The sequence below is a fragment of the Lynx canadensis genome, chromosome C1, assembly GCF_007474595.2.
Source record: "Lynx canadensis isolate LIC74 chromosome C1, mLynCan4.pri.v2, whole genome shotgun sequence".
NCBI classification, from domain to species: Eukaryota; Metazoa; Chordata; class Mammalia; order Carnivora; family Felidae; genus Lynx; species Lynx canadensis.
This window is the reverse complement of record NC_044310.1, coordinates 35,656,735-35,678,035: the sequence shown is the minus strand read 5'-3', so window position 1 is coordinate 35,678,035 and position 21,301 is coordinate 35,656,735. Positions and strand designations below refer to the sequence as shown.

General features: G+C 45.4%; 1 protein-coding gene across 1 annotated transcript; it reads right to left on the bottom strand.

Moving 5' to 3' along the window:
* Positions 1 to 169: 169 nt before the first annotated feature.
* On the bottom strand, positions 170 to 14,420 carry AKR1A1 (aldo-keto reductase family 1 member A1). The gene is made up of 9 exons (XM_030327368.1): positions 14,039 to 14,420; positions 5,860 to 5,948; positions 4,011 to 4,130; positions 3,694 to 3,845; positions 2,867 to 3,062; positions 1,510 to 1,709; positions 1,202 to 1,274; positions 974 to 1,060; positions 170 to 333 (listed from the first exon to the last, which is right to left on the bottom strand). The coding sequence occupies exons 2-9, from the start codon at positions 5,941 to 5,943 to the stop codon at positions 268 to 270; spliced, it is 978 nt and encodes a 325-aa protein (XP_030183228.1). The 5' UTR covers positions 5,944 to 5,948; positions 14,039 to 14,420; the 3' UTR covers positions 170 to 267.
* Between the last annotated feature and the right edge of the window lie 6,881 nt (positions 14,421 to 21,301).

Genomic DNA, 21,301 nt, shown 5'->3' with positions numbered 1-21,301 from the left:
ATCAAGGTACCTAATTCAAGAAAGTAGAACTGGAATTCAGCCACATTGTTCCTCCAGAACCAAAAGAAGTCTGGGCTTGGGGCTGGTGCAATCCAGCGTCCCTAGGTCTGGCATTCCTAAGGGAAACCATTTTTATCTTGGGTCTGACCAGACAAATAAGACAAGCAAGTAGTATGGATGTTCCAGTGGTTTTATTAACTCCTTCTTTCTGGGGGTGGCAGGACCTTGTAGCTGGAGAGCTGGAAAGGAAACCACAGAGTGGTGGTCTCAGTATGGATCATTAAAAGGATACAGAGGGTGCCCTGCATCTCTCGGGACCCTCTTCCCATCCACCTGGAAAGAGAGACAGACAGATGACTATTAGCAGGAATTGACATTCCAAAGACACAGGGCATTTTTCCCTGAATCTTCATAAACCTGTAAGCACTATGACAGATGGCAGTGGCAGGACCTGGACCTCAGACAATGCCAGTGTCAGCACTCCAGCAAACCATAGTCTGTTATATACCTACCCCTGCCCCTAAGAGATTGCAGTCTCAGCTGGGATAAGGAATTATTTATATCCCTATGTGTAACAGGCTTCAACCCAACCTCAATCCCTCTACCAAGGTTGAGAATGCCTTCTAGGCTCCTCCTATTTATACCATTTACTGAGAACTTGCTATGTGTCAAGAACTGGGAACTTGCTATGTCTCAGTTTACTGGGAAACTGAGGCTTGGAGAAGTTAAATAACTTGTTCTACGTCACAAGGTCATATAGCCTGGGACTCACAGGCTATATGCTTTATTCCCAAGCCATACTACTTCCCCAAGCTTAATAAAAATAAAAAAGCCCACTGTGTGCAGGAAAAGCAATCCTACCAACAACATCCTGCCTCTCCTCTGACCAGGGAGGTTGAGGCCAGTTTTGGGCCAGACTCCTGCTGCAAAACTTACATTTATTCTCTAACTCTAGCACATGATATATACTCACAGTGATCATGGGCACAATGTATCGCCAATTTTTATTCAGGGTGTCTAACTGCTTCATCTCTTCTGGGCTAAAGGTGAAGTCAAACACCTGGGGAGGGAAAGTGGGGGTCAGGAAAGCCAGCTTTGTGTGTGGAAGTTGAGATTCCAGAACGCTGCCTTCTTGCCAGGCAGAGTCGGAGCCAGACTGTGTCCCAATGGTCTAAAAGAGAAAGGACCCATCACCAAGTACCTGGATGTTCTGAAGGATACGTGAAGGTGTGATACTCTTGGGGATGGAGATCACTTTCCGCTGGACCTGCCACCTAAGGTGGGTGATTGAAATAGAATTAGGAAGAGAAGTCAGTACTCACAAGCAGTGTTTTGTCTTCCACACAGTGCTCTCTAAACTCCTGGACTCCCTGAGCCTCACTAGAATGGGGAACATGCCTCAGAGTAGCTTCCCCCAGATTACATACATGGCAAGATTAGCAACCACATCCCTCAACACTTGCCTCCCAATCCAGTGCCCTCCCCCACCTTTCTCAAGACTGCGCACACCTGAGCAGGATCTGAGCCGGAGACCGGCCATACTTTTCGGCCAGTGCCAGGACCACTGGCTCCTCCAGTAGGACAGGCTCATTAGGATCACGCCAAGCACGATCAGAGGAGCCCAGAGGACTATAAGCAGTCACCTCCAGGCCACGTGCTTGGCAGTGGGCAATCAGCTCCTTCTGAGACAGGTATGGGTGGCATTCCACCTGAATCAAGAAAAAACCCATCACTATAGGTTGGCCACACCCAAATTTTAGAACCCCACCCACACATCTTGACCAACCTTGCACTGCTGATCCCCCCACTTCCCCTCAAATCACTTTTCTCACTCTCCATCTTCCACTGTCCATTTCATTCTCTTCCCACACTTCAATGCCTTTCATTTATTTTTGGTTTTCTAATATTCTTATATTTGATATGAACCAATATATAGTACTTGTTCTCACTGACAGAAACTTACTTTATCTATTTTTAATTTTTTTTTAAGTTTATTTATTTGAGAGAGAGAGCAGGGGAGGGGCTGAGATAAAGGGAGAGAGAAAATCCCAAGCAGGCTCCACGCTGTCAGCACAGAGCCCTATGTGGGGCTCGAACTCCCTAACCGTGAGATCACGACCTGAGCCGAGACCTGAGCTGAAACCAAGAATCATATGCTTAACCCACTGAGCTACCTAGGCACCCTCAATCTTACTTTGTATGTATGTTATTCATATTTATTTCCATTGTGTTTCAATCAAACAGACCTTTTTAGCTTTTTGAAATTTAATTCCAGTGTAGTTAACTCAATGCCCTTTATCTTTAAGTTTTTATTTTTTGGGGCACCTGGGTGGCTTAGTCAGTTGACTGTCTGACTCTTGATTTTGGTTTTGGTCGTGATCTCAGGGTCATGGGATCAAGCCCTGTGTCGGGCTCTGCACTGAGCCTGGAGCCTGCTTGGGATTCTCTCCCTCTGTCCCTCTTCCCAACTCACACACTCTCTAAAATAAAAATTTAAAAAAATTTAAGTTGGTTTTTTTAATGTTTATTTTTGAGAGAGACAAGCTCGAACAGGGGAGGGGCAGAGAGAGAGAGGGAGACACAGAATCTGAAGCAGGCTCCAGGCTCTGAGCTGTCAGCATAGCACTCAATGCAGGGCTTGATCCCATAACCCTGGGCTCACAACCTGAGCCAAAATCAAGAGTTAGACACTCAACAGACTGAGCTACCCAGGCACCCTTAGTGCCCTTCTTTATGCACAGAATTTTACACTAACACTTCTGAAAACTTGCTAACCATCTCCATAAAACAGACGCATCATCTGCTCACTCATGTTCTTGAACACATATATACCCCCAAACCAACAGATCTGCTTTGCTGTACTTACCTGCAAGACAGCTGGGCGCACAGACGCCACACTGAGCACGTCATCAATCTGCCGACTGCTGAAGTTGGACAGGCCCAGTGCCCGTACCAGCCCCTTATCCACCAGTGCCTCCAGAGCCTTCCAGGTCTCCTTGTAGTGGGTAGAATCATAGCGGATAGTCCCATCAACATTCTTAGGGAAAGGGTTGTCTCCTCGCCTAAGTGAAAGACAGTTCCCCATGAGTGGGCACAAATGTAGGCCTCCTACTTTACCTGCCCATCCAGCCACTCTGTGTCCCCATACTAAGCCCAGAAAGGGCAAAAAGCCAAGAATAAGAAACCTTATTAAAGAAACCCTTTAAGGTCATGACCCAGGCATTAACTTTATACAGAATGCCCATTTCCGCTCCTCTTCTTCCTAGACACATTGTACCTCTTCTCCTCTGGAAAATCTTCTTGAACTTCTTCCCCCTCAGAGAGTTGCATGCTCTTGCAATCTTCTTTCATTACAGTGCACAGAGCTGATGGTAAGGCTCCTTTCACGCCCTCTGCTGGAGCTGACTCTCTACGGCAATCTCTAGGCCTAGCTTAGAAGCTAGTAGTTTTTTGAATAAATTAAGGGGGCAGGAGGGACCACCCGCGCACCCCTAGGGTACACACCATGCGAAGCTGCACTCCTTTTCTGTAGCTAAACTTCTGGCTGCTGTGGCATAAAAGGCTGAGTTCCCACAGCAAGCTGAGGAATGTTCCTCTCCTGCTCTGCTCCTGCTCTGCTCCTGTGCCTTATAAGTTCCTAACCTGACTCCCACAACACCCGACTCCCTGGATAAAGACCCTGGCAAGACTCACTCAAAGGCATAAGGCCAGTGCATTAGGTACAGGTCCAAATACTCCAGCTGGAGGTCAGCCAGTGTCTTCCGGAGGGCAGGCTCCACATCCTCAGGGTGGTGTTTAGTGTTCCACAGCTTGGAAGTCACAAACACCTCCTCTCGAGGCACCACCTGGTACAGGGGGCAGGGCCCATAGTGAGAAGAGCCCTGGGCACCCAGTCACCCACCCTCACCTCTGGGAAACTGATTAGAAGGAAGGTGCTTTCAGATCCCTCTGTCCAGGTGCCCCAGCTCCAGAGCTCTCTCACCCCATCCCTCTGTAGCCCCAGACCTCACCTTGCCAGGTCCTACATTCTCCTTCAAGGCCTCCCCAATCTCCGTCTCATTGCCATAGATAGCAGCACAGTCAATGTGGCGGTAGCCTACACTCAGGGCGTACTTAACAGCAGCCTTTACCTGCCAGGTGAGAGAAGCAGAGGTTTCAGCTCTGCTGGCCTAGGCCAGAAACTGCCCTAGGCCAGGAACTGCCCTCCTGAGGGTCACTGATGGGGGAGGGACAGGATGACTGCAGTTATCCATAAAGTAGGGGTGAAAAGATGAAAGATGGTTCTAGTTGAGGGGACCAGAAGCCTCTTCAGAGACCCCAACCCCTTTGTGCCTACCCCAATAACCCCCAAGTTTCCCTCCTACCTAAGCAATCTCAACGTGAGCCCAGCAAAAAACTACCATGGTATTCCCAGTTAGATGCTCAGCAGGTGGATGTATCCTTTGACAGAGAACAGAAATATAGGTCATGGACACAGGTTCTCTAGTCCTGAAGAGCTGGTTACAGAAACATGATATACAGGTAAGTAATTTGTACGCCAACGCACAGAGAAATGCTTATGGAGCCGTGAAGATCAAGTGAGCTCTGGGAGTTCAGGGAAGCAGAAGAACTCTGAGAGTGGAAGAAAATTAAGGAAGGCAGAGAAGTAAGATGGAGGCTGGGCTCAGAGCCCTCTGTTAGGAAAGAAGAAAGCAGACACCAGGTAGGACAGGTCAGTCAATTTGCTAAAAAACAGACTAGAAACATGGTAGCAGAAGCAAAACCAACAGTGTCAGGGCCTTGCCATTCAAGATCCCCATCTAGGTATAGCTCTTACTATCCAGACGTACTCCCCTCACCCCTGCTGCCCCATACCCCTAGTTTTGGCCCAGTTCTGACTTCCACCTCCTGCCTTTATGTAGCTCCTGGACTTGTCCTGGGCCATGTCAGTGCCTGCCTGGAGCACAAAGACCCTGACTCCAGGGTTCTGGGCAACTGCAGGAATGAAAGCAAAGGGAAAAGAGGCAGAACACAACACGAATACCAGCCTAAATCCCTGAGAGAAGAGGCTGTTCTCCCTGCCTGAGTCCCTCTTAAACTTAATCCCCAAACTTCTCTAAAGCCTGATTCAGATTTCCAAAGAACAAGGAAGAAGACCTGGGAAGATGCCCCACCCCAGGTGGGAGCAGATCTCTATTCCCATGCTCCTCTAAGATGAAGAGTTGACAGCAGGGGTTATTATACTCCAGCTCGCAGCTGCCTTTTGTTTTTTCCAGCCCTTGTGCTAAGAATGACTTTTACATCTTTAAAAGGTTACATGAATACATAATCACCTCTGTTTTGCAACTTATCCAGCAAAATCTAAATTATTAACCATCTGGTTCTTTAAGAAAAAGTTTGCTAACCCTTGGTCTACACAGCTGACATAGTTATTCTTCAAATCCTGACACCTGCTGTTGTCTATCTCTGGACTGGGCATTAGGGAGTGGCCCAGTCCTCAAGGAACCCTGTGTAGGAGAGGGAGACATGATCACGGCGCAAGGTGGTAAGTGGCGTTATGAGGGGTCAGCATAGGGCCAGGCACAGAGGGATCCCATGTCTGCCACAGCACTCAGTGCAGATCCAATTAGGGAAAGAGTTCCTTCCTATTCGCTCGGCCCTACTGGGCCCCTCAGCCCTTCCTCTGAGTCAGCTGAGGAAGCCAAGGGCTCACTGCTGGTCTCTTCTCTTGTTTCTTCCCACTGCCCTTCAGGTTCATCCCTACATGAAATGGAGTATAGGGTTGGGGCTGCTAGGGAAAGTGCTGGGACCATCTCCCAAATACTGCCTCTTCCCTGGCAGAGGCACAAGAAGCCCTCCTCTTTTTCCTCCATCTCTCACCTGGCCAGGATCGCTCTTCCAGGTGCCCAGTCCAATCAGGGGCATCTTCTGCCCAGTGTGCAGGAGGACACAGGAAGCCGCCATGCTCCCTGAAACACAGATGGGAAGAGAATGGTGTGGGGATCAGTGCTGCTTGAGCTTCAGCCACCCACCTGTCAAGACTCCTGTAAAACATGGGTGGTAAAGGGAGCACAGCGGCGAAAGGAGAACAAACACGTGGTTGTGTATACATGCCTGTGAGCAGAGGGCAGCTAAGACAGGGTGACTTGAACCAACCAAAGTCAGCAGCTCCTGGACAAATATTAACCGGACCATCAGTTTAGCTGCCTTCCTTCTACCAGGCTAAAGGTCTATGTTAGACAGTTCTAATACCTAAAAACAAAGGTGGGTGGCTCCCTGAAGTACCCAGCCTTGACTACATAAGGTCTCAAACCAGTGTAGGACAGGTAAAGGCCATTATGAAACAAAGTGAGACCAAGTGACAGAACAAGCTCGGGGATGGGTCACTTCTCTGAAGATGAAATGAACATTCGCAGGAGGATGTCAGAAACTACAGATTCTCCTAGTCCCTCACAAAGATGTCTGATCAGCATGTTACGAGGCCTGAGTGGGTTATTACAAGGGAAGTAGACCATTGTTTAAAAAAACAAAAACAAAAACAAAAAAACCAAGCTCAGAGAGGTGAAGTTATTTGCCTTGAATCAACAGCTAAGAAGTGGCAGAGCCAAGCATTCAAGGAAGAGCCAATGGAAAAAGGCAAGAAAAGAGAGGTAAACACAGATTCATAATATACTTGTGCTATGCCTCACAGTAGACACATATCACAGTGTGCTACAGAAAAGCAAATGACTTCTGCAGAGCAAGGACCAGGGAATACTGACATTGGCTTTTAAGAGTAAGTTGGACTTTCCTAAGAGTCAAGGGGAAAAGGGTTTCCAGGAAGGGTAATTAGACACAGCAGAAAGCAGTAAATTATAGACACAGGAAAATTTCCAACTGAACAAAACAGGTGGGTGATTGGAACAACCCTCTTTGGAGAGCTATGAAAATCAGAAGTCTCCAAATGACCCACGGATACTCATTCAGGCAGCAAATGCTTAATATTCCTGGCCGTGTGCTAGATCTAAGAGACATACATAATCAAATAAAGCCCCTGCCCTCTTGGAGTTTATGGGCTAGTAGGGGCTGGACTGAGGATATCAGTACAATGTATAAGATAGGAGCAAAATCTGCTCAAGTGCTATAAGAAAAGAGTAACCCTGCTAGGATGGCTTCATGGAGGGGATATTTGAGTCGTCTTTTTTTTTTTTAAGATTTTATTTTTAAGTATTCTTGGGGTGCCTGGGTGGCTCAGTTGGTTGAGCATCTGACTTCAGCTCAAGTCATGATCCCATGAGTTTGGGCCCCACGTCGGGCTCTGTGCTGACAGCTCAGAGCCTGGAACCTGCTTCAGATTCTGTGTCTCCCTCTCTCTCTGCCTCTCCCCCACTCATGCTCTGTCTCTCTCCCTCTCTCTCTCAAAAATAAATAAACATTAAAAAAGTTTAAAAAAAACGATTTTATTTTTAAGTATTCTTTACACCAATGTGGGGCTCAAACCCACAACCCCAAAGTCAAGAGTCGCATGCTCTATCAACTGAGCCAGCCAGGCATGCCAAGTCAAGTCTTGATGAATAGCAATTATCCAAGCGAAAGGGAACAAAGAAAGAATGCTCACCCTAGAGCAGATAAGGTAGAAGTCTTTTCCCTTGATTTCATTAGTACTATAGATATCACTCCCTTGGGATTGATTTCATTGCCAGCAATACCTTTATAAATATAACCTTTGTTTCCAAGTTCTGAAAAGACATCCAGAATATTATGGTAGAGCAAGAACTAAGACAAGTTCTAAGTATAACTGACACATCAAAATTGTCTTTCCTGATACGTCTGACTCCGGAAGAATTTATTTTTTTTTTTATAAATGTTTATTTTTGAGAGCAAGAAAGAGAGCAGGGGAGGGGCAGAGAGAGAGGGGACAAAGGATCCAAAGCAGGCTCTGCATTGAGAGCAAAGAGTCCGACATGGGCTTGAACTCACGAACCAGAAGATCATGACCTGAGCCAAAGTCAGATGCTTAATGGACTGAGCCACCCAGGCACCCCTGCAAGAACTTTACAGTCTAGCATAACCTGGTTATGGAGACCACCTGTTTCTGCTAAAACAAAAACAAAAAGTTCAATCTGGGCATCAAACCACAGATCACTTGAGTGCTAGCAAACTTCCCAGGGATATAAACTTGCCAGAGGATCAGGCAATCATGTCTGGACTTCACAGGAGCAATTAGCCTGCCAGTTGCCACCAGGGTCTGTGGCTGGTTTCCTGGGCTTGATCCCCAAACAAGTGACCGTTGGCCTCTCCCGGATTTCCCAGCACACACTGGAGAACTCTGAAATTACACGTGGACTTAGACTGAGAGCCTTGAACAAAGGCCTGATCTAAGGCGAAAAGGAAGAAGAAACCTGATGCTTGTTTCTCTTTCTTTTGATGCTGAAACTGAAAACCCAAAACAATGAGGCTTGCGGGGGGGGGGGGGGGGGGGGGGTTGGGATCATACAAGTAGGAAGACCTAACAAAGAGCTTCAAAGAACAAGAGCTCCAAGGGAGGGAATAGAAGAGTCTCTGCAAAGAACAAATGTTTTCCTCTAGGACAGGAAGTCATACTCTGCCAGCTCTGGACTTCCTCATCTTCTGCCTGAGGCATTGGCTTTCTAGCCTTCTCCTGAATTAACAGGCTCTGAAGTTGTCAGAAACTGCCTGGCTTGGCCTCTGGCAACACTCAGAAACCCTCACGTTAATTTGGGAAGGTTTTACTCATGAAAGAGAGAAAAACTGGGTCTGCATAGGGAGAGGTAGTATCAGGTCTCAGATTTTAGTGGTGCCTGGCTGGCTCAGTCAGTGGAGCATGTAACTCTTGATCCTGGGGTTTTAAGTTCAAGCCCCACACTGGGTACAGAGATTACTCAAACTCTTTTTTTTTTTTTTAAAGGACTCAGGTTTTATTATTCCTAAATCAGTGCCTATGTTTCTTCTCAGAGGAGGGCTCTATAGCTGCTGCTTGCATGCAGGGATCTCAAAAACACAGGAAAAAGAGGAAGCAGTATTTACATGAATGTTCCTGGGCTGCATGGGCCTTTCCTTTACTTCCCATAAATGTTGGTGTCCCTCAGAGTTCTGTTCCCAATCCTCTTCTCACTCCCTAGTTAAGCTCATGTCTTCAGTTATCACTTTAAGCACTGATTCTGCCCACCCTAGTTCTGTACATTCAACTCCCTGGAGATATCTCTACCAGTATGCCCTATAGGTATCTAAGACTCAAAATGTCCAAAACTGAACTCATCAAATCCAACAGCAGAGCACAAAGGAATCAGTTCAGGGCCTGGGGTTGCACAGACCTGAGTCTGAATCTCAGCACACCTTCCCCCATTTGGAAGAGAAACTAGATCTAAAGCACTTTGCACAGTACCTGACCCATGCATGCTCTTCTTTCTGTATACTCTCTCTCACAAGGGACTCAAGGGCCTGGATAACAACTGTTAAAGCAAATCAGACAACATGTTCACAGTATAATCCATCTGATAAAGTTTTGGAGTCGGGGGTGGGAGGTGGGCAGGTTCTGAGCTGACAGCCAAGAAAGAATTTTCTAAGTCTTTGGTACAAAAAGGTGATTTTATTGAAGCAGAAAGAGCTGCACTGGGGTTGTAAAGAGTGACTGTTTATATACTAAGGAGTTGGAGGAGGTCAAGTCAAGGGGAAGTTTTCAAAGAGATTTTCATATGCTAAAGAAGATTCTCAGAATACTGCAGGCCTAGCTATTTGTCAAGTTAAGGCTGTTTTTCCCTCTAGCAAAGCATTGACTTTAAGACATAGGGAGTTGGAGCACCTGGGTGGTTCAGTCGGTTAAGTGGCCGACTTTGGCTCAGGTCATGATCTCATGGTCCGTGAGTTCAAGCCCCGTGCTGACAGCTCAGAGCCTGGAGCCTGTTTCAGATTCTGTGTCTCCCTCTCTTTGACCCTCCCCTGTTCATGCTCTGTCTCTCTCTGTCTCAAAAATAAATAAACGTTAAAAAAATTTTTTTTAATTTTACCTGCGATTTCCTTCTTGCCTTTGTTCCCCATATCACTACGAAGGGGTGATGTTGGGGCTCCAGGAAACTGAGTCTACAGTTTCTGGAGATAAGGCTATTGATAAGATTGCCTTTTTCTTGTAATTTACTAAGACATTTGTAAACTGATGGAGACTGAACAGTTTAACCATCTGTTTTCTGTCCTTTCCTTTGTTCTTGGGCAGCCAGGAGCTCCTGAAGAATATTACACATATCCCACCTTGTGTGTGTGTGTGTGTGTGTGTGTGTGTGTGTGTGTGTGTGTGTGTGTGTGGTGTGTTCGCGCACGCGATAGCTTGTGCTTTGCCCTCAGCTTGCATTATGCTCCCTCATCACATGGGGTCTTGAAAAGCCATCTAAATAAAGTATTTCAGTTCATTTGGCATTTCTGAGTTATTATCATTTTAGGGTTTTGACAGGTGATTGGTAGGGGAGTATACCCTTGCTTGTACTTCTAAGAAACAAGCACAGAAAACTACTTTAAATATGTAACATTGGCCTAGATTAGGTCTATTTGGCTGGGACACGGCTAACACCACCTACCCGCCCCCCCCCAACAAGGTGGGATAAGTGTGACATTCCACAGGCACCCCTGGCTGCCCAAGAACAAAGGAAAAGGGGAAAACAAATGGTTAACTGATAGAGATCACAGTCATGCAGGACCTGAGTCCCCACCAGTTTACAAATGTCTTAGTAAATTATAAGAAAAAGGCAATCTTACCAATAGCCTAATCTCCAGAAACCTATAGATTCAGTTTCCTGGAGCCCTAACATCACCCTCCCCTCCATTCTGATGGGGGAACAAAGGCAAGAAGGAAATGGTAGGTAAAATTAAATTTCCTTATAAATTTTTTTTTAATGCTTATTTATTTTTTGAGACCGAGAGAGACAGAGCATAAACGGGGGAGGGTCAGAGAGAGACGGAGACACAGATTCCGAAACAGGCTCCAGGCTCTGAGCTGTCAGCACAGGGCCCTACGCAGGGCTCAAACTCTCGGACCGCGAGATCATGACCTGAGCCGAAGTCAGACGCTCAACCGACTGAGCCACCCAAGCACCCCAAAATTAAATTTCCTTATAACCTGCAGTCCATTGATGAATACTTGAGATAGGCAGAGTGAAACATTTCTCCAGGAACTTCCTATAATGTTAATGCCTCACTAAAGGGAAAACCACCTTAGCCTGGTAATAGCAAGGCCTCCAGTGTCTTGTGAGTCCTCTTTAGCATATGAAAGTCCTTTTGGAGGTCTCCCTTTTGCCTTTATCTCCCCCCAACTCCATAGGAAATAATTACTGAGTCTTTACAACCCCAGGGCAGCTCTTTCAGCCCATGGGTCCTGTCCCTGTGCTTTAATAAAATCACCTTTTTTACACCAAAGAAGTCTCAAAAATTCTTTCTTAGCCGTAGGCTCTAGACCCCCCACCACTCCAAAACCCCATCACTACTAATACTGGTAAATATATATTTCTTAAGTTTATTTTGAGAGAAAGAGAGAGACAGAGAAAGAGAGAGCGCATAAGTGGGGGGAGGAGAAAAGAAAGAGGGAGAGAGAATCCTAAGTAGGCCTGCGCTGTCAGCATGCTTTGAACTCATGAACCATGAGATCATGACCTGAGCCAAACACTTCATGTACCTCTTGACGTGAAAAGAATTTTAAAATATATATTTCTTTTTTTTTAACGTTTATTTATTTTTGAGACAGAGAGAGACAGAGCATGAATGGGGGAGGGTCAGAGAGAGAGGGAGACACAGAATCTGAAACAGGCTCCAGGCTCTGAGCGATCAGCACAAAGCCCGACGCAGGGCTCGAACTCACGGACTGTGAGATCATGACCTGAGCCGAAGTCGAACGCTTAACCGACTGAGCCACCCAGGCGCCCCTAAAATATTTATTTCTTAAGTCTTTCTCCAGTCCATCCATATCTGCCTCCACTGCTACTGCTCTAGCTCGAACCACCCCTACCTGAACCACCATCTCTCTGCTTCCAGTGCAGCCGCTCTCCCCACAATCCATTCACTAAATCTGAACATGTGATTCCAAGGCTCAAATTCTTCCAGTAGTTCTTGCTTACCTTCAGGATAAAGTCCACAGTCCTTAGTAATACATTTCATTACCTGGCTCCCATCCTCCTCATTTTTCCACCTCTTCATTCCAAACTCCGTGCTTCAGACTTTGCAAAACCAGCCACCGCTTACTTAACTCCAGGCACACTTTGCTTCCCCAAGTCCCACCCTTGTCTGGCTAATTACTGCTCATCCTTCAGCTAGCACTTGCTCCTCCTGTGCACTGACAGCTTGTGCACATAACTGCAGTTGTTTGTTTATATGAGTTTCCCTCACAAACTAGGGGATACCTTGAGGTCAGAGGTCATCTATCTGAACCCCCTTACTCCTAGAGTGCCTGCCCCATGCATAGACGTAGAAACACATGTGAGCACACACACTAAGGCAAATGGGCTGCAGGGCATTTGAGGAAGTCACTGCCTTCATCACTTTTTTTTCTTTCTTTCCTTCCTTCCTTCCTCCCTCCCTCCCTCTCTCCCCTCCTTCCTTCCTTCCTTCCTTCCTTCCTTCCTTCCTTCCTTCCTTCCTTCCTTCCTTCCTTCCTTTTGAGGGAGAGAGAGTGCAAGGCAAGCCAAGGAGTGACACAGAGAGAGGGAGAGAGAATCCCAAGCAGGCTCCATAGGGCTCCAACCCACAAACTGAGATCAGGACCTGAGCCGAAATCAAGAGTCCCATGCTTAACCAACTGAGTCACCCAGGTGCCCCCATCACCTTCTTTTTTTACTTCTTGGGTAACCTGGAAAGAATCAGCTCTGGAAGACATCAAAGCACTTTACCATTTTCAGCAAAAAAAAAAAAAAAAAAAAAAAAAAAAAAAATTCCCAGCGGCTTCATACAGGATGATACTGGGATTGCTCACGTACAGATAAGAAAACTGAGATCTGGGGCGCCTGGGTGGCTCAGTCAGTTGAGCGTCTGACTTCGGCTCAGGTCATGATCTCGCGGTTTGTGAGTTCAAGCCCCGCGTCGGACTCTGCTCTGTGCTGACGGCTCGGACCCCGGAGCCTGCTTCGGATTCTGTGTCTCCTCCTCTCTCTGCCCCTCCCCTGCTCATGCTCTGTCTCTCTCTGTCTCTCAATGATAAATAAACATTAAAAAAAAATTCTTTTTTAATAAAAAAAAAAAAAAGAAAACTGAGATCTTGGGAAATTAACAGGCCTGATCAGAACCCTCAAGACTCTTTTAGGGAGGCCTTGCAGCCTGATATGAGTAGGCTGAAAGGAAGAGTTAATAGTAGCTCTATCTGGTGACAGTTCAGATTCCAGCCTCACTGTAACAGAGGTCTGAGGCAACAGAAAAGCCCTAGCTTTCCCAAACCCAAAGCAGGTGCCTAAGTTAGCTAATTTTGCCCACTACTCCCACTTTCAGGAAGTATCTCTGCAATTCCAAAGAAAGGCCGGAGCTCCTGGAAAAATCGTGTTGGTGCTCAAAAAGAAGAGGGCAAGGGCGCCTGGGTGTCTCAGTCGTTTAAACATCCAACTTCGGCTCAGGTCATGACCTCCCGAGTGTCAGTTCAAGCTCTGCCTTGGGCTCTACGCAGAGAGCTCTGAGCCTGGAGTCAGCTTCAGATTCTGTCTCCCTCTCTCTCTGTTCCTCCCCCGCTCCCCCACTTGCGTGCTCGCGCGCGCGCTCGCTCTCTCTCTCTCTCTTAAAAATAAATTAACATAAACAAAAGAGGGCAACTAAAATTTACTGAGCACCTAATAGTTGACGGGCGTTTTAAAAGCTTTATCTCAATTCTCACTACAGTTCCGATGTAGGAACTCATTTCATCCGTGAGTAAACTGAGGTCCAGAGAAACTGAGAACTTTTCCAAGATCACAATGAGCTCAAATCCGAAACCAAGTAAGGTTGCCTCCAGAGCCTGCACTCTCCGCTCTATTCCGAAGGCACACAACTCTGTAGTTTCATTACAGATCAAGGCCATCTCCTCTGCGAGAAAGATGGAACAGCAGCAGGAGAAACTCACCTCGGCTCAATCACAGAGCGTGAACAAAACAGTGTGATCTCTCTTCGGTTCTGCACCTTGCCAACGTTACAGTAAGCCTCAGCTTCCGGAACTGGTGGGCTGCAAAGGAAGTTGGTTGGCCTGATGGTGGAAGCAGGAATCTAGCTTAAGTCTGGCGGTGAGGAGGAAGCTCCTCCCGGAGGAGGGGAGAGGGCCGGCATTCAGCATCACGCGCAGTGGTGGACCCCACCCCGCCCTGTAAAGGGCTGGAGTTCGGAAGCCAGAGTTGGGAGCCTGCACCAGCTCCACCTCTAGCTCTGGTGGTTGGATTGGCTGGAGTCTAGACACACTTCATTGCGCAGGTTTGGAGTACGTGGGGGCAGAGTGAAGCGCGAGCCCCTGGCCACTTGGGGGACCCTAACGTCGGGGCCAGTCCGTGCCTCTGCTGGCCCACAATGCACCGCGCGCCACAGCCACGCCGCTCTAGGCTGCTGGAGCTCCTTCTGCTGGAGGGAGGAGGGTACTGGGTGTCACGTTGCAGGTTCTTCTGGTGTCTCCACTCCATCCGGGTTCGCAAAACCGACTGTCGCTCCTATCTTTTAGAGTCAGGTTGGCGGGGTTCCCAGAATATACCTAAACTGGCTCCGTTACTTGGTCTGGCAAACAGGCTCGGAGAGCAGCCGCGATAAAAGTTGTCTGTAACGTGGAAGAGATCGGGTCTCTGGGCTGCAAGCGGTAGTAAGTTCGTGGTCCCTGTATCCGGACCGTGGACTCTGGACGCGCATTAATGTGCCAGATACTGTGCTAGACTTAGAAACATGATTTTATTGAATCTTCAACCCTGTAAGGGAAATGTGGTTTTTTTGTAAGCTTTTTTATTGGAGTATAGTGTAGCATACATACAGAAAAATGCACAAATCTAAAGCTCTATGATTCTTTTTTTCAATGTAACTATTATCCAAGTGAAGATACAGACGTTACCTGCACACTGGAAGTCTCCTGTGAGGGAGGTATCCACGTTCAATTTTACAGATTGAACAGACTCAACCAGGTAAAGTAGCTTGGCCAAAATCACATAGCTATTAAGTCATACAGATTTTATATTTGAAATAGCCCTAGCCATGTGGACTGAGAGGTGTCTTGCATTTTACACGTTTTCCCCTCTGTGTAGCTCTGCTTTTCTCTCCCCACACCTCTATCTCCTCTGCTCCTCTACTCTTCCTCATTTTTTTGGCTCCCCTGGATTACTCCCCACTGTCTCCTCAATACAGGTAGTGTCTTGATGGACCGAATGTCTAATGTTTGACACCATCTATCCTCATAAAGACACTCAGATTCCAGCTTATGTGATCGGAATTTAATATACCTCAAACTCATCTTACCCTAGCAAAGACTTGCCATCAAGAGACACATGCCATGTATCCCATCCCTCCCACATTTTCTTCAGGGTCTGACAGACTCCATATTTCTTTTCTGCTGAGTCTGACTTCTTAAAAGTCTGAAGTGTAACCATCAGGTGGTGACCTTGCCAAGTGATGAACTACTGAGGCCCTCTCCTTCCCCCAACTTTGGGGCTTTTGGTCTTAATTCTGGTGCCAGGGAATATTTCATACAAGGCACAACCCTATCCCTCCAAGAGTTTTCAAATAGTTGTCAGACTGCAAAATAGATCGGCTCAAGAACACACTGCCCCTTTCACAACCATCCTTTTCCCATCTTACAAAGGATAAGCCTCTGTCAGCTTCTAGGGTGCCTTGCCCCATTGTAAAAACAAGGAGGCAGAGAACAGCCTGAGAGGTAGACTGAGAGGAGACCAAGTGAATAAGTTGTCTCAGAATCCAAGGGAAATGAGTGGTTCAGGCAGGAGGGATAGTGGGAATTATTGTTTTTGGCTTCCCAGTGCCCATTCCTCCCTCTTTTGGAGAATTTCTTCCTCCTCATTGAATCCAATTCAACAGTCATTAATTCAAGTACTTGCCCTCCCCTAGCTAACATGTGTGTGAATATCCCAAAATATGCCAATTGGCTATTCCTTCCTTGAGTCTTAATTATTAATACAGTCACCAAAAGAGTAATCAACTGGATTTCATGCCTTTCATCATGAAATGCATTTCACTAGCACCCTGCCATGGCTGTCGAGCAATCTCTGCTAATAGGACCTCCTGAAGCCACCTGGTTCCTGCCAATTCCATGCTGTACCTTCCCTTTGGTTTTGCAAGTACTCCTATAGCCTTCAAAAACAAAACAAAACAAAACAAAACACCTTTCTTTGTCTTTGGTTAGAGACAGTTTTTGTTGCTTGCAACCAAAGAACCCTAACAGACACAAATGAGTAAAAATAGTATCAGACACTGCAGGAAGAAGAGTAAGTATATCACAGGGAACTCTACAAATGGTCCCCAAATGGTCCTCTTCTATATTGGCAAAATTTACTTCCCTTACGTATGGATAAGTTATGCCTCTCTGTTGCTCTTAACAGAAAACCTAATTTAAGCTGGCTTCAACAATGAAGGAAATGTATGGACTCATGTAGGTAGGATTAGGTTTGGTTTGATTCAGCAGTTCGACAAAGTCACCGGGACCCCTTTCCTTCTGTTTTTTCTCTCCACTCTCCAATCTCTCTTCATCCTGAAGTTGCTTTCCTCATGGAGGCAAAATGGTTGTGCACATCTCGCCTTCCATCTCAGCTACCACCTTCTCCACAGAAGTAACTTCTGGGAACTCTCTCAAGATCGGAAACTGCCTGGAGCCTCCCATATAAACTGAGTCATAAGATAATACCATGGCATGAAAGAAGAAGTCAGTTTCAAAAAAGAGGTAAATAGGAATTCTGGGAGTGATGCAGGAGTGAAAAAGAATTAACTTCTGCTATATTCAACAGCATGAATAAATTTCTCAAACTTACTGCTGAGTGGAATAAAACAGACATGAAAGACTATTAATTCCAACTAATTCTATAAAGTACAAAAAACAATAAAATTTAGAGTTGTTAGAAGTCAGGATAGTGGTAACCCTTGGACATACAGTGACTAGAAGTGGGAAAGAGGGGAAGCTTGTGGAGTGATAGGTATGATCTGTTTCTTGATTTGACTTATAAGGATATGTAAAATTTCTGGGGTGACTGGGTGGCTCAGTAAGTTAAGTGTCCACTTCAGCTCAGGTCATAATCTCACGGTTCCTGAGTTTGAGCCCTGCATCGGTCTTTGTGCTGACAGCTCAGAGCCTGGAGCCTTCTTTGTATTCTGTGTCTCCCTCTCTCTCTGCTCCTCCCCCACTCACACTCTGTCTCTCAAAAACATTTTAGAAAAAAGTTTTTTTAAAGGATATGTAAAATTTGTGAAAATTTAAGTTATATATTTGGTATGTACATTTTTCCATATTGTGTTGTATTTCAATTTAAAAGAGAAACCTTTCATATTAAAAAAAACAACAAGAAAACCTAGGGGTGCCTGGGTAGTTCAGTTGGTTAAGCATCCAACTTCTGCTCAGGTCATGATCTCATAGTTCATGAGTTTGAGCCCTGCATCAAACTCTGGGCTGACAGACTGGAGCCTGGAGCCTACTTTGGATTCTGTCTGCCCCTCTCTGCTCACGTGCTGTCTCTCTTTCTCTCAAAATAAATAAACATTAAAAATTAAAAAAAAAAAAAACCACCAAACCCTATATGTGTAAGGAAAGTAGATGGAAACACACAAAACTAATTATAACAGTTGTATTTGATTAGTGGAAGTATAGGTTATTTTGTTTTTCTTCTATATCAAGATTTTGAACTATTGTATTGGATTTAGTTTAGTAACTCTGCAGATTCACTTGGACCCACTTGCTCCCAGGTTCTCCACTTATTCAGTGGAGCACCCTAGTCACTACTATTGCTCATCTCCTGATGCAGTGGTCTGTCTCACATCCCCAAGTGCATGGGCCAAACACCCTCTCTTTTGCACCTGTTGTAGTGGGAGCCATAGCAGCTATGGCACTCACTCAGTTATGACTTAAGTAGACCCGCTGAGAATTTTGCCACTTACACCACTTTCAGAGTAAGCAGAAGCACTTGATGTGGGGATTGGGATCAGTCTCCTCAGGCTTCCCTGAGGATCAGGGAGTGCAGGGGAGTTAATGTCTCATAGGGTATAAAGAAATTGACCAATGAGAGATAGAAGGAAAGAGTCAACAGATAGTTTGCTTTTCCTTTACCCAATAAATAGTTCCTGGACACCATATAGTGGTTTCATATAGCTTCTCAGACCTCTATAACTGACCAATTAGCTGTGTCTTTTTATAAAGCAATAGCAAGCTCTGTAGCACACCACCTTTTGGTTTCTTTCCCTTCTTTGCCTCATTTATGTTTTTGTTTTTGTTTTTGTTTTTTAAAGTTTATTTGTCTGTCTTTGAGAGAGAGGGAGGGAGACAATCCCAAGCAGGCTCCTCACTGTCAGCACGGAGCCTGATGTGGGGCTCAAACCTATAAACCCTTGAGATCATGACCAGAGCTGAAGTTGGAAGCTTAAACTGACTGAGCCACCCAGGCTCCCCTTCTTTGCCTCATTTCTGTTTTTCCCTCATCCCTATTGCCCTGAGAATGAATTACTGAAGTTCCCAATAAAGCCTCAGCATATAAACTTTGTCCTGAGCTCTGGTTTTCTAGAGAAACAGGCTAAGATTAAAAAAAAAAAAAGTGTTATTTTTTAAAATATATTTTATTTTTAAGTAATCTCTGCACCTGCACCCAATGTGAGGCTTGAACTCACAACCCCAAGATCAAGAGTTGCATCCAGGCACTCCAAAACCATATTAACTTTATAATGGGGAGAGAGAGAGGAGTAAGGGGAAAAAATGATTTAAAAAGAAGAACCAAAAGTAAGTTTAATGTTAGAGAAACTAAGACAAATAAGAACAATTACCATTTTATTGATCATCCATTATTTGTCCTACTCTCTACATTCATGCTGTCTAATCTCCACAACAGAAACTTTTGGATTTGGTTGATATGAATGTCATTGGTGACCTCGTGGAGATCTGGCTCAGTGAAATAGTTAATCCTGAGCCAGATGGTCTGGATTTAGGAGTGAACAGGAAATGAAGATGTGGAGAATCAGTGAACAGATTTCTCAAGAATATAAAGAGAAAGAAAGTGATAAGTCAGTGACTTGAGAGAAAAGCAGATGGAGAGAGAGTTTTTCATTACGTGGGAAATTTGAACATGAACATGTGCTAACGGGAAGTGTCCAGAAGAAGAGACTGGAGATAAGAAAGGGGAGAGAATAATGGGATCAGGTTTTTGGCTAACATTTATTGAGCATTTATTAAGCCCTAGTATCTTAGTCCATTTAGACTGCTGTAACAGAATCCACATACTATGTAGTCTATGAACAACAAAACTTTATTGCTCACAGGGCATTTATTAAGCCCTAGTATCTTAGTCCATTTGGACTGCTATAACAGAATCCACATACTGTGTAGTCTATGAACAACAAAACTTTATTGCTCACAGTTTTGGAGTCTGGAAGTCCAAGATCAGGGTGCCAGCATGATCAAGTAAGGGCTCTCTTCCAGGTAACAGACTTACTGTATCTTCACATGACAGAAGGGGCAAGAGATTTCTCTGGAGCCTCTTTAATAAGGCATTAATCCAATTCGTGATGGTTCTATCCTCATGACTTAAGCACCTCCCAAAAGTGCCATGTACTGATACCATCACATTGGGCAGTAGGATTTCAACATATAAATTTTGGGTGAACACAAACATTCAGATCATAGCACCTAGTCCTTTTGCTAGGCAAAAAGATGAACAAAAAAAATGGACCAGATTTATCCTCTGGCTTCATGGTTCACAGCCCAGAGGGACTAATGTGGAACAGGTAGAATGCAGACCCAGAGGTGTTTGCACAGATACAGCCTTATGGAATGTAAGGAGAAGAGGCTGAAACTGGTGAAGAGCTGGAAAGTGAGAAGGGCCCTAAGTAGAAGGAGGGCATGCCCTTCTCTGGATTACTGGGTGGGAGGAACAAGGTCTCAACCCTGCCTCACTGAGCACTTAAGCATTTGGCAAAAGTTTCTAGAATCTGAGAGGAATGTGGTCAGGTCAGAGGGATAAGTAAGGAAACACCCTCTTCCCAAGTCTCTGAGTCTGTCTTGGGGCTATCCTGGTATTTTACTTGCTGGCACTTCCTGCTTACTCTAGATTGGGCTGTCAGAGCAGAAACCAAGAACAAAGTTCAGGTTCCCATAACAGATTCCCTTATGCAAATCAGGACAATAAAGTAGCCACCCCGTAAATTCACAAACAGGAGACCAAGGAAGGAGGCCTATGTGCCTTACCTAGCTGAAAGGAATGTGAGGCAAGGTGCTTGTCCATATAGTCTCGCCTGGCTCTTAGCAGGAAGGACTTCTCAGACCCTCTCCAGACTCCTTATCATTGTCAGTAAGAAACTTGCCTCTGGAAGAAGGAGTTCATAATCCAGACTTACCTCTAGGAGTTAACAACTGAGTGTCTTTCCATCCAATAGAGTGTCCTTCATTCAACTAATACTTACTGAATTCCTGCCGTGTACTAGATATTCTGCTAGTGTGCTGAGAATACCTTGAACAAGATCTTGCCTTCGTGAGCTGACCTCCTAGTGATACTATAGTAGAGGGCAGGAGCACATTTAAGGAAAACCTGATCCTTTCCAGTCCATAAATGTCTCTAAAGGGTAGAATCATTTTTAACCCCTGGACAACTCAGAAACCAGCCCTCAATGCAGGATGTTAAGTTTTGTTTTTATTTTTTTTAATTGTTAATTTTTTTTAAAGTTTATTTAAAAATTTTTTTAATGTTTATTCACCTTTGAGAGACAGAGAGAGACAGAGCATGAGTGGGGAAGGGGCAGAGAGAGGGAGACACAGAATCCGAAGCAGGCTCCAGGCTCTGAGCTGTCAGCACAGAACTCAATGCAGGGCTTGAAATCATGAACTGTGAGATCATGACCTGAGCCGAAGTTGAACGCTCACCCAACTGAGCCACTCAGGCTCCCCTAAAGTTTGTTTGTTTGTTTGTTTGTTTGTTTGTTTGTTTGTTTATTTATTTATTTATTTATTTTTTAAAGTTATATTTTCAACGTTTATTTATTTTTGGGACAGAGAGACACAGAGCATGAACGGGGGAGGGGCAGAGAGAGAGGGAGACATAGAATCGGAAACAGGCTCCAGGCTCCGAGCCATCAGCCCAGAGCCTGATGCGGGGCTCGAACTCACGGACCGCAAGATTGTGACCTGGCTGAAGTCGGACCCTTAACCGACTGCGCCACC